The following is a 12,916-nucleotide window of genomic DNA, read 5'->3' on the forward strand; positions in this document are numbered from 1 at the left end:
GTGGCAGCGTTACAGCGCCACATACAGGCCTGGCATGTACACTACAGCACTTAGAGTCGTTTCGTACATTTCTTGAAACGGGGAAAGCCTTATGAATGAAAAAGAAAAAGATCGTATGGTTCGGCTAAGTTCTGTTTACCAAGGTTGTAAGGTCATTTTCAGATTTAGGTTTAGGTTAAAGCGTCTTTTTTAAAGAAAAAAAAATACATACAATAATATGTTATATTCTAAGACTCCATACAGTAACAATCACGCATGGAATAAAACTAATTTCACACCAAAAACCTGTCTCCTGGGGACGACTTGTCCCTCTAGGGTGACAGAACTTGATTTTTGAGTGATTAAATGTGGATAAGTTTAACCCTGCGGGGGATAAGGGTCCGTCTGTAACCTTATATGATGTATATTTGTGCGTGTGTGTGTGTGTGTGTGTGTGTGAGCTTGACCTGCTTGACATTGTCACTGAGGAAGACGAAGTAGACGCAGCAGAAGCCGAGCTGAGTGATGATGAGAAACAAGTTGACCGTGCGTCTGACACAAGGAAGACGAAGAAGAAAAAAGAGGGGAGAGAGAAGTCAGACAGAAGGTGAGAATCCCCATGATACAATAAACAAACTCATATATTACGCACATATGAACCACGTGACCTTTTTTTGAAGTAGTTCCACATTTTGGGAAATACGCATTGTTTCTCTAGTAGACACACATTAACCACTTCCCTAATAATAAGCTAAACTAACTTCCTGCTGCAAACACAAGAGAGTACTAGTGGACAAGGATTAAATAATCTGAGTCATTCCTGTTATCAAGCAATCAGTATTTGCTGCTTTAAGCCTCTTAATTAAACATGTCAATTGTTAAATCATGTCTTACTTTCCCCACTGCGAGTGTCTCCTCAGCCACGGAACGTTTTCCATCCCGTGCTGCACCGCCTCGCCATAGGTCAGAGACGGCACGTTCGCCCTGGACCAGAAAAACAATCAATCAATGACTTTATTCACAGTCACACAAGAATAACTCAATGAATAAAAATAGTATGTGCTATGCACATGCTCCGTGTCGTCTCCGTTTTATTGGTGGCAGTGTTTCAGCGCCACATACGGACTAAAAACTGTGTCCAACGTCTAAAATAACGCTCACCGCTGCCTTCATCTTACAGCCGATGAGAATAAATAAAAGGATCATACTTTGGGGTTTGTTGTCTCATTGGTTTAATGACGCTTTATGCCTCGTTGCACAGTAGAAACAGAGTGTAATCTGTCAGCAAACAAGTCACTTTTGGCCCAGGAGGAAGTAACGTAAACATGGCTAAAAAAGGAAACGCATACACAGAAAAAACCACACATTTTCACTACATTTGCATGAGCAAACTCACACTTACTTTGCACTGAGGTGGTGGGAACATAAGACCAGCAGCCTCATACAGTGAACTGCAATCACACCCATACACAGCAGACTGATGGGCCCCAGCTGCACAGAGGAAGAGAAACACATTTAATCTTCTCAAAGGAAAAACGCGCGCTATTTAACATCATTTGAGCAGCGCCACCGCGAGGAGAAATGAAGTAGTGACGCCCGGGCGAGTGAAACCGTCAGGGACTTTTTATTAAGATATAGATATTCTCCCAAATCCACATTCTGACTCACGCCTAGACTCGTCATTTAAAGTAGGGCTGCAACTAACTATTGTTTTCATAATCAAATCAGCTGTTATCTGGATATTTTCTTGATTAATCGAGTGCTTGTTTGGTCCATAAAATGGTGTTGAAAAGAAATGTTGTCCCTAAAATCCTCGACATGAGAACATCATTATTTCGAGGACAAAATAGACGACAGAAATAATTGATAGCTTTAAGCTTAAAGAGACTCGATTATATATAAATATATAGAACAAGAGAGTCCAAACCTCCAACTAAACCATTATCTTATTTAAATATTCTTTATCATATCAGGTCTACACTTTTACTTTAAAAAAAAAAAAAAAAGTAGGTCGTCTGCACTCAGCTCCTAAATGCTCCTGGTACCCGTTCAATACGAGTCTGTTTTGTGTGTATATTCGGGTTTGTGGAGGGGGGCGGGGTTTATTTGTTTGTGACATTTTAGTTAAAATGTTGCTGTTGGAGCTTTCTCCTGTTGTCAGTGATTTACCGTTTATTCCATTCCTACTCTAAGGGGCCGTCCTCACAGAAATGGTGTTACTCAGTCTGACAATCGATCCTCTCCTCCTCTTTTGCTAGACGTTGGAGATGAACGCATGTTTTTGGGTATTTTTAAGTATTTTTAACCCATCTACAGTTCGGCATTGTTCGCCTGTTCAAATTTACTCCACTGGATTATGTGTCATTACCTAGTTTGAAGCTTGTCACGTGGCCTTGTCACATTACGCCTCTAACAGACAGACGTTATTTGCATTTATAGATACACGGCTAACGGCTCTTCGGCTAAGGCTTCTCTCCCTTCCAGGCAACAATGCCCACATTGTTTCAAACTTCCAACACACGAGCCTGACCACGTCTGTGTCGCGTACTGAATATCCGATAATGTCATTCTGGGTGATAATGTGCGGGTGAACTTACCACCAGACCGGCATTTTTGACGGCCAGAGGCAGACCCAGCAGCCCCGTGCCGATGTTTCCCTTCAGGAGGTGAATCAGAGTCTGACAAAAACTTGAGATGAAAAGTGGGGGGGAGGGGGGAGAAATTATCTGTATCTGACAGATAACGACGACAATTTGTCAGGAATAACAATTTCCATCATCAAGAGACTTGTGAATGGGGAAAATCGATTATTTATCTCCTGTCCTGTCATTCAAGGAGATCATTTCTGTGCACCTTGGATATCCATATATATATGTATATATATATATATATATATGTATATATATATATATATATATATATATATATATATATATATATATATATATATATATATGTATACATTATATATAGAAAACTGCATACATATTTTCTGGATGGTTCCAGTAAAGTGAAATAGAAATAATGATCCTCTATTGTCGTGATAGCATTGCTAAAACAACAAACTAATGGTGGCCTAAGACTTCTGCACAGTACTGTAAATATATATATACATGTTTTCTCTGAACTCTGAAGTTTGTGCTTCTCAAACAGTGACAGTGAAACACTGTGAATACACTCTAAAATAAAAACTGTTTATGATCTGTATTACACAATCTTAAAATACACTTATTGTTTCCTTCTCATTTAAGGTAATAGCTGCTTTTCTAATGTTAAATGAAAGATATTTACATGTAAGAGTATGTTAGAAAGAATGAAACTGACCATAAATATGGTCCATTTCTGCTATGTAACACAAATAATTAGGCTTAAAATGAACAAGAAGTATAATTTGTGTCAATGTCGTGTATTTTCAATCAATGCAAAAGCCTTTAACACCAGGAACAGTCATCACAGATCCCCACAATCGAAGAAGCTATTACGATATGAAGATATAATATAGTTGTTCAAAAAAAATGTCAAGCAAAGTTTCTGAATTTGCATTTCGTCCCATTTTCGATAATACTTACGAAGTTCCCGTCTGTCCTCCAAACCGCTCGTAAGTACGCTGGGGTCTGGACGGTCCCGGGGGAGAGGGACACAGAGCGTCCATCTCTGATGGGTGGTGGTCAGAAAACAAAGACCCTGGGACAAAGAGGGGAGAAAAAAATAACTATATATCATATTTGGATCAGGAACAGAGTAGTCACATTTATTTTTAACTTTCAAATTCTGTCATATTCTCTAAAGGGTTCCTCACGATGCGATACACGGTCCATGATACCGATAATATCACGATACAACGATCGCGCGATACTCAATATATTGCGAGACAATTGTTTTCATAATCAATTATATATTTTCTCAATTTATCGAGTACTTGTTTGGTCCAGAAAATGTCAGAAAATGTCGAAAAATGTGGATAGTTTTTTTTCCCCCAAACACCTCGACATGACGAGGTTCTAAGATTTTCTTGTTTCGGCTCAATTTGATAATTAACATTATCGATATTTGCCCTGGGGTATCCATGAGGACGGACAGCGGTGTATGACCAAACTGAGAGTAGGAGGGGCTTTTACAAAAGGGGGAGGAGTCTGGGACAACGGCAAAGCTTGTATGAGTGAAGCAAGAGTGGAGTCAATGCACAGCAAGGTTGGGCGATGTGTCTTATTAATAATACCTGGATATTTTAGTATATATATTATATACTTTTACTTTTATTTTAATGTATAATATTTCACTAATGTATTCAATGTAACAAACCTTTAAAACCAAGAAAAGTCAAATCACACCATCCGAAAATCTCCCTCGAGTTTAAATTGAAATTTAAACTTTGGCAAAAACTTCATTAACCGACAGATGTCACGTCCGTATCCGGTTTTATCCACAGAGAAAGTCGGGTCATTTGCCACCATCACAATTTTTCAATCATTTCAATACTTTGAGCAAAAGAGCAACTGTTTAGTGACAGTTAATTTTTTTTTTTACTTCCATTTTTAATATTAACACGATACAAACTGAAAGGAAAGGAGACAACCAGTCTCCTAACCCTAACCCTGAGTCATATTCTACAATATATTATAATGTAAGTAATAAATATTTGTAAAAGTGTGTCATGCTACGAGGTACGTGTACAGTGTCCACATATTGCGTCATGTTAGAGCTGCTCTGAATCCCATTTACCACCACTTCTATCCTTTTTAGTTCTACTCTAAGATTAAGAAATTCAAACCATTGTGAATCTCTTGAGAGAAACACTTAAAATCTTCCATTTTTTCAATATAAATCTATGTTTTTTTCGCTCGTTCATGAAGCTACAGGGAGTTGAGGAGTTTGAGAGTCAAATGAAATTGTAATAGGTTTTTTAAAATGACGATGTTCACAAACCAAAATTGTTCAATTTGAATAATTTCCTTGTTTTCCCGAGCAAAGAAACCACAACATATTCACATCAGATAACTTTTTAATTTTTTTATGTGACCACAACCCGACAAAACCCCTCTCATGTAAAATCAGCTGACAAGACGATTGGAACAAAGACATACGGGGGGCGCGGTCCACAGAGGTGTCCACTTCATCCACGGAGGCCCGTGACTTTACTGCATGTCTCATGTGAATCTTATTATCTATTTTACAAGTATGACAAAAGGGACAGCGGGCGGAATGTCGACTGGCAGTGTGAGGCCTTTTCCCACACAGAAAACAGAACTTTTATCTTAGGCAATCCTTTTCTATTCCGTGTTTAAAGTCACTCCCAAAACAACAATTCTGTGAGGGACAAAAGTGGTTGGTCTGATTTGTCCTGCACCCATCACTTCATGTAGTCATGACCTAAAACTGAAGGAGCCTCATGACCAAAACCACCTAGAGCCTCTGGCTGTGTGTGTTTTTTTATCTGTTTAACTGGTTTTAATGTCTCTGAGTGTTTGTACTTGTACAAAACAACCTGCTTTAATCAACTTCCTTTCTTAAAACAACACTTACTGATGAACAGGTGTACTTAAGAATTTGGGAACGCACACTGTGTGATGTTGTTTTGTTTGTCGGGACCCGAGGCACTCAGACTTACCAGTTCAGTCCTCGTTAGATCCAACAGAGACCTCTATATCCACTATATATGAAACCTGAGAGGCAAGTGATCTAATACAAAACTGTATAAACACGGCAGCGCAAGACGGTGGCCTCTGTAAAGCAGGGCCCTTGCCTAAAATACACAAAAAACCCTCCTAAATGCTACACACCAGACCTTTAAAGCATACTTCAGTCCGTCAGAGGTATTCAGGAGCTCAAATAGAAAAACTAGGTTCTTTGTGTTCCAGTAAAGACTAAATAAGTGTCAGGAATCACTGTCACAACAATTGTGAATATCTAATTTGCTGCTGGGAAGATGTCTGCTGATGATGATTCAGTGTCTAAAGCACACCGACTGGGGATTACATATAATCCCAGTGCGTACACAGACCTGCGGTACATGAAACTGTGTTTACGAGGTCTTAATACCTTCGCCTCGCGTGTCGACGTCGCTGGAGGAGGTCATTACAGGTCAGGCGGTTTTGTCGGCGGCCCGGGTTTCGTCTCCGGTCCAGCCTCACGGATCCTAGTGCTGGTGGATCGGGGGAGTCCAGCACCGACAGCCTCCTGCAACAAAAGAGAGTGACATTATAATGACTGAGATCTTTTTAAAGACCCTGTAAAGCAAAAGGAGAGTTTCTCCTCTTTAATCGTTATTATGTTGGCTGAGAACAAATATTAGTCCTGAAAACGTGTCTTTACCTCGATGTAAAGGACACACAGACAAGCTCTGACTTCTCTGACAAGAACATCAACACAAAGAAAAACACATTTTCATGTCTTTAACAAAGACGTCCATTTCAATTCCTCAGTCAGGTGTGAGATTTCGCTCGTGTATTATCACCTGCTCGGGAAATCGTTAACCTCATTGGCCGCTGATGGTTTCTTTGCTCCTCCTTCATAAGGAAACCTGAAGTAATTGATCTTGTCTTTGTATTTGAGGCCTAAATAAGAAGAACCTTATATGTGTCCCTATTTCACTAGACATAAACAAAAGACAAATACAATAAAGTTCAGGTTGGTTGTTGGTTATTCACTTTTCATTTCTCTACATTTAAAAGTCAAATGGACAACTGGAGTAAACAACCAGATTAACTTTTACTGATTAATCATAGACATCTTAATCCCAAAGCTGAACTACACAACCACACTGTGGGACAAGATCGAACAGAACTTTTTGACTTTTTTATTATTATAATAAATGGGAACATACTTGGGTGATCACCTACCCGTCACAAAAAGGATTCACACTGATCCGTTTAAAAACTGCACACAGGAAGTTGCGAAAAAAAGGACAAATTTACAGATAAACCCACGGTGATGAAAACATGACCCACGCGGTGGAGGAAATAATGAGCCATGGTTTGCAAAAGTTTGGACTGTGCAGATATTTTCCGGATCCTATGCTTATCCTCATTTTTCAGTAGCCGTTTCTCCATTTTAAATGTTCTTCTGCAATTAGGTATTACACAGCAGTGTATGTCTGTCAGTCAATGACTTCACAACCAGTTATTGGATCTGTGGGAAAGAGAAATAAGAAATATAATACGATTTCTTTATGGACGAACTGGAATGGAAGAACAGAGACATTCTATCCAACATAAACTATTGCTTGAAACTCGATTCCTGAAGGCAGTTCCTCTTCAGGATGAGACAGCATTTGAACATTCAGAGAAAAAACAGAAGAAGAAAAAACGTTGCTGTTTTTTACAGTGCGTGACCAAAGTGTCCGTGTTATAAACTAATCAGCAGTTTTCACAATGTGCGGTGAGACATCAGCAATAATGTGTAACGTACACTGCGTGTAGTGTGCATCTTTTATTTGAGTATCAGTTGATTATTCTCCCGATTAATCAAATAGTCGTCATATCCAAAAAATGTTGGATCAGTATTCCGTTTTAATGATTTCTTTGTTATATGGAGCAAAGACACTAGAAAATATTAACTTTAATGAAGCTGTCATGCCAATATGATACTCAGTATCGGTCTGATAGGGGCAAAAATAACTGTATCGGATAGCGGAAAATAAAAAAGTAAAATCCAATTCAATCCATAAACCCTAAATAAGGCGTAAATGCATCAGCACAGACGTTATTACCAGACTGATAGGAACATGCTCAGGGTTATGATACTGGTATCATAGCGGACACAAAAAAGCGGTATCAAGCCATGTGATCAGAAACGTGGGACTAAAAACGAAAACTTTAACATGTCAGCGTTTAAGAAACTGCTGACACATCACATCCTGGTTTGACAAGGGCGTGGCCAAAATCAGCTGAGTTTAAGTACTTTTATACGATGTACACAGAGGTGTTGACCTTTCTCAGCAGCACACACACACAAGCTTGTGTTTGTATCTTGGTGAGGACACATCATAGACATGGGGAATTGCCTAGACCCTTAACCCTAACCTTAACCATCACAACCAAGTGCCTAACCGTAAAAAAACACAGGTCTTAATCCCGAAAAAGCCCTTTAAAGTGGTGGGCCCAGACATTTGTACATTCTCGATAGCATTTCCCATCCCTATTAATGGTGAATGATTTTGGTTTGTCGACCAAACATGACATTTGAGAACGGTGTCACTTTGAGGTTTTAAAAACACTAGACTTTTGACACTTTCTGGACCAAACGATGACTCGATTTTGAAAACGATCATGAAAACATGTTTGTTTCGATTTCAAAAATGAATGGTGAGGTGATTACAGGGTGTTTTACACTTTATTTTACTACTATTCTAAGATAAGCTAATTAAGATTAGTCATTTTGCCTCCAAATGTTGCCTCCTCCTGTGCACACTGGTAATTAACAGGTCATTAAGCAGTATATTTGACGGAGACATCTTATGTCTACGTTATGTCTGTTTACTCACAGGTGACACTCAATCAAAAGAGCGTATCCTTCATTATACTGAACCAACATAGCTGATTTAAACTATCACACAAACACACACACAAACACACACACACACACACACAGAAATAAAGCTGACATGAGCAGCAGACACTGCTCACAACCTGTTAACCCCTCAATTACGCTTAATCATCCAAGCTAACTCAGCTACCTGGAGATAAAGCTGGAGTTAGCAGCGGCGGCTAACGCTAGCATCAAATAAAAACATTGCTCGTGAACACGAATAAAACAAGCGACGCAGGAACGAACGTACCTCGTCTTCTCTCTCTGTCTCTCTCTCCTGTGGCCTGGTTTTACCTCACGCTACCGTCACCGTCACTGCAGAGCCGCAGGCTTCATTCCGTAATCATGTCCGGAGGTGCTTCGAAACAAACAGCGGAGCAGCGGCAGCACAAGTGACCGACAGGGACTCGGCTCCTCCTCGGCTGCGCTCGGCTCTCAGCGTCGTCGTGGTGGTCGCGCGCTGGCTCAGAGAGCAGCAGCGGTGTTGTCTACCGTATTTCAAAATAAATTCCCAAAAACAAACACATTCTGTGTTTTTTGTTTGAATTTTTGTTTTAATTTTAACCAAATGTATCGCCACCTCTGCTTAAAACATCCCTGCCACTGCTTATATCACACTGAAACTTTCTGAACATTTGAGTGAGATTAACGGAAGAAAGGCTCACAATAATCAATACGAACAACAATAATAATAATAATAATACAGCTTTGTACAATAGTATGGTACAAAGTTGTATTCATTCACTGCGGAGGCCAGGTAGGGTCATGGTGGGAAGTATTTTAAGACCGAATTTTTGCGTTCCCTCGCAATAAGTCTTACAATAACTTTTGTAATAACGGGACATTTATTTGAACTTAACTTAAATAAATAAAATGCGACGAAATACTACTACTAATAATACTTATAATAATAATTGTCATAATAATGTATTTGCCAGTGGAATTAAAAATGACATAGACTTTTAATTTGAAGAGAATGCAGCGGAATGGCTCGCTTGATTTGAGAACCGGGGCCGCACGATGATTGTCATATGGGCGGGGCACTAGGGCTCTCTGTGCTTTTCATTGTGAAATAAAAATCTTGAATTGTGTCTCGTTTTAAAACTCAATAAACACAAACCTGTGTGTGTGTGTGGGGGGGGGGGGGATTTTTTAAATCACAGAATTTAAGACACCGTAGTGGACGTTTGTTGTCCGTCAAGTTTGCCAAAATGGCTTCAGTTTCAAGGCGGACGTGAGGAAATGTTCCTGAATTTTCATTTCAAAAGCACTCAAACAGCACGCGAACATTTTATATTGTTGATAAATAAATATAAAATGTTGAATGTAACATAACAATAATAATAATACTAACATACTCGTAAAGACCACAGCGTGAAAAATATGTTTAGGGTTATTGTTCATACCGGAAACGCTGCTGCTCATGTGTGTTAGCTTGACGCTAAAGCAGGAAGTGACCACTTCGGGAGATTAACTTACCTTTTCCTACATCTTTCAGTCAGAAGCAGCAGTTTGTGACACGTCACTTCAAACATGACCGTAAGTTCTTACTAACCGCCGTTTTATTGTTAATAACTTAGTTAAGATGCGTTTTTGGGATAGCATTTCTGCTCCCGGATGCTAAGTAGCCTGTAAGCTAGTTGCTTCAAATGGATCATTTCTGTGTTAGCGAGCACTTTGATTGTCAGGCTAAAAATATATTCTTTTTACTGACCTGATCGAGCTTTAATCCAACACTTCATTGAGTTGGCATCAATAATTTACAATACATAGTGACAGATAAATAACAAAAAAGCGAAATCAATCTAAATAAGTAACCATTTTTGGCATTCCTGAAAGAATCTGACTAATCTGCGTGTGCACGAGCTTCATTTAAGTAGGAAATTACAGGGATACACACAGACAATAACAAGTTAAAGTACAATTAAAAGTGTAAAAACATTCATCGCATGTGTAAAATAGTTGAAAACATTCATCTAAAAGATGAAAAACACAGAATCACAACACATTAGGCTATACGTGATAATAAGGGATGGACATAAATCATATTAATTAGGATTTGATCAGAACTTTGTGAAGGTTCCAAACAAACCAAGAATTGCTCTAGGTCTGCAACTAACAATTATTTTCATAATCGATTGATCTTCTCAAGTCACGTATGAGCTCATTGCTCAGTTTTAATGATTTTTTTTCCTGTGATGATGTGGAGCAAAGAAACCAGAAAATATTCACATTTAAGAAGCTGGAATCTGAAGTACGGTAATCATTAATGTCACAGTTCTCAGAATGGGATATGTGAGCTTCCTCTCCTGGTACTTGGAGGTAAATGATTAATACTGTTCCACTGTATATATACCAGTGTATGTGATCAGAGGTGGAGCTGAGGAATTGGATTAATGGATTGATCTCTGCAGCCTGACTAAAGACACTAATGTGCAATATTGAACGTTTGTGTAACAGAAGCACGAGTTTCAGGTGGAGATGACGTGTGAAGGATGTTCAGGAGCCATTTCCAGAATCCTCAGCAAACAGGAAGGTGAGGTGTGTCGCCGTCTTCTTCAAACTATAACGTGACTACCGGAAAGACTTGCCGTCACTTGACCGTGATTTGAATCCTCAGTTATATACGACAGCAAAGGAACAGGAGGACAACAAAGACATTTAAGGGATGATAGTTCTACACTCATAGAGGACAGTAAAAAGGCTAATAAGACCAAATACAACTAAATGTTGCAGACAATGACCACAACTATTCAAACTTAAAAGCTAAATGACCAAGTGTAGCAACAAAGTGGATCATCTACTCAAACATAAAGCAGAATGTCTCGTGCTGTTCTCCTCAGTAAAAGAGAAAGTGCTGCTTCAGAGTTTCCAGAGGTACCTTGTGACTTCTTGGCTCTGAACGTCGAGTCAACTGAGTCCAGTCACATTCTGGGGTTTTTATTTGTCAAAAGGACTCTGACAAGGGTGTGTTCATTTGCTAACTCGTTTATTTTTTCAGCTGGTTTGGTTAACTAGGCCGGTAAAAAGACAAACCCCTCACAGTCTCTACACCGTGTATCATCAGTGACTAGCAGCTCCACCCCGAAGGCCAGCAGGTGGCGTAATGGGGCAGATAGAACATGGGGGGGGGGGGGGGGGGGGGTCCCACACAAGACCTCAGAGTCAGAGTTCCGACTACAAATGGAGCGCAGCAGTAAACGCGACAACTCTTTTGTTCTCACAGGCATGAAGTTTGAGATCGACCTGCCGAAGAACCTAGTTTGGGTCGAGTCCGACAAAGACTCGGACTTTCTCTTGGAAGTGCTGAAGAAAAGTGGGAAGAAAGTCACGTACAACGGCACCAAATGAGCGGAATCTTGCTCCACTCATGTAGAACAGGTGATGTGATGCCGGGTTTTCCTACAGTGTTCTGCATTCTGACTCCTGTTTGGATAAAGTAGAGACATTTGTCCAAAATGGAGAAGCTTTTCCACTATACAGTTCAAGCTCGACTCGACGCTGATCTACAGTTAGGCAGTTTGACTCTTGTGTCGGACGTCGCGCTCGTGACTTCCAGTGACGACGCTCTCACTAATCAGTGGCCGGCAGTTTGTCGACGTCACATTTTAGTTTTGGCTCAGCTCGCAGCAGGTACCAGGTACCAGGTACTAACCGAGCCGAGTCGTGCTAGAACTGCCTAGTGGAAAAGCTCCTTTTGAGTATCATTCAGTCTCTAGTGGATTCACAAATTGTTGTCCTCATCTGTGTTTCTGTGCGTCTTTAGGAAAGTTCTTTATTGGTCAGGAGAAGGAGGAGTCTGACGCATCACCTCCCTCCTTCAAATCTCCTGAAGCTGACACGCACAAAAATCTTCCCTGAATGCAGATCATCCTACATTGTTGTCATTTTCATGTTTTATATTTTGAAAAGAGAAAAAACCTGAAGGTCTAAAGCTTTTTTGATTTCTTTTAACTCAGCTGAAACGCATAAATTTTGCTGTACGACACTACATGGATATGTCTAAACGTTAATTCAGTATTACTGCATTTTCCATTGAAGTTAACGCCATCGTTGATTATCATCAATATTATTATACTCTTGATTCTGCACCAGGGAAAACTCAAAACTCATAAACTGATGATCAGATTAGTATTTTCACATGTGATTTTATTTTTGAAAACCATTTTTTCTTTTTAAAGAGCCACAATTCCGACTGAAATCTCAGATTAAAGACGGATTTCTGAGTTCTTTCCTCAGAATTTTGAGATTAAACTCTGACTTTAATCTCAGAATTCTGACTTTTCTTCCTCTGAATTCTGATTTAAATCTCAGACTTCTGGCTTTCTTGTTCTAATTTTGTTTCAAAAAATAAAAGATATTCTCATATGACTCTAATCCTTTGACGTACAAGTGAAGTAAATTAATATTT

The 12,916-nt window shown here is 39.5% G+C and overlaps 2 protein-coding genes across 2 annotated transcripts in view; one reads left to right on the forward strand and one right to left on the reverse strand.

Moving 5' to 3' along the window:
- The window catches only part of slc36a1 (solute carrier family 36 member 1), a 31,638-nt gene extending 22,688 nt beyond the window's left edge, over positions 1-8,950 (reverse strand). The window contains exons 1-7 of the mRNA XM_058650505.1: positions 8,756-8,950; positions 6,019-6,156; positions 3,549-3,663; positions 2,577-2,667; positions 1,382-1,470; positions 874-963; positions 447-531 (exon numbers count right to left, since the gene is read on the reverse strand). Coding sequence (XP_058506488.1) covers positions 447-531; positions 874-963; positions 1,382-1,470; positions 2,577-2,667; positions 3,549-3,663; positions 6,019-6,055 — 507 coding nt within the window. The 5' untranslated portion in view covers positions 6,056-6,156; positions 8,756-8,950. The remainder of the gene's footprint in view (positions 1-446; positions 532-873; positions 964-1,381; positions 1,471-2,576; positions 2,668-3,548; positions 3,664-6,018; positions 6,157-8,755) is intronic.
- Positions 8,951-9,907: 957 nt separating this feature from the next.
- atox1 (antioxidant 1 copper chaperone) lies at positions 9,908-12,882 on the forward strand. The gene is made up of 4 exons (XM_058648938.1): positions 9,908-10,044; positions 10,966-11,041; positions 11,732-11,886; positions 12,272-12,882. The coding sequence occupies exons 1-3, from the start codon at positions 10,039-10,041 to the stop codon at positions 11,854-11,856; spliced, it is 207 nt and encodes a 68-aa protein (XP_058504921.1). The 5' UTR covers positions 9,908-10,038; the 3' UTR covers positions 11,857-11,886; positions 12,272-12,882.
- The last annotated feature ends 34 nt before the right edge of the window (positions 12,883-12,916 follow it).

Source organism: Solea solea, chromosome 14 (assembly GCF_958295425.1).
Source record: "Solea solea chromosome 14, fSolSol10.1, whole genome shotgun sequence".
Classification (NCBI taxonomy): Eukaryota; Metazoa; Chordata; class Actinopteri; order Pleuronectiformes; family Soleidae; genus Solea; species Solea solea.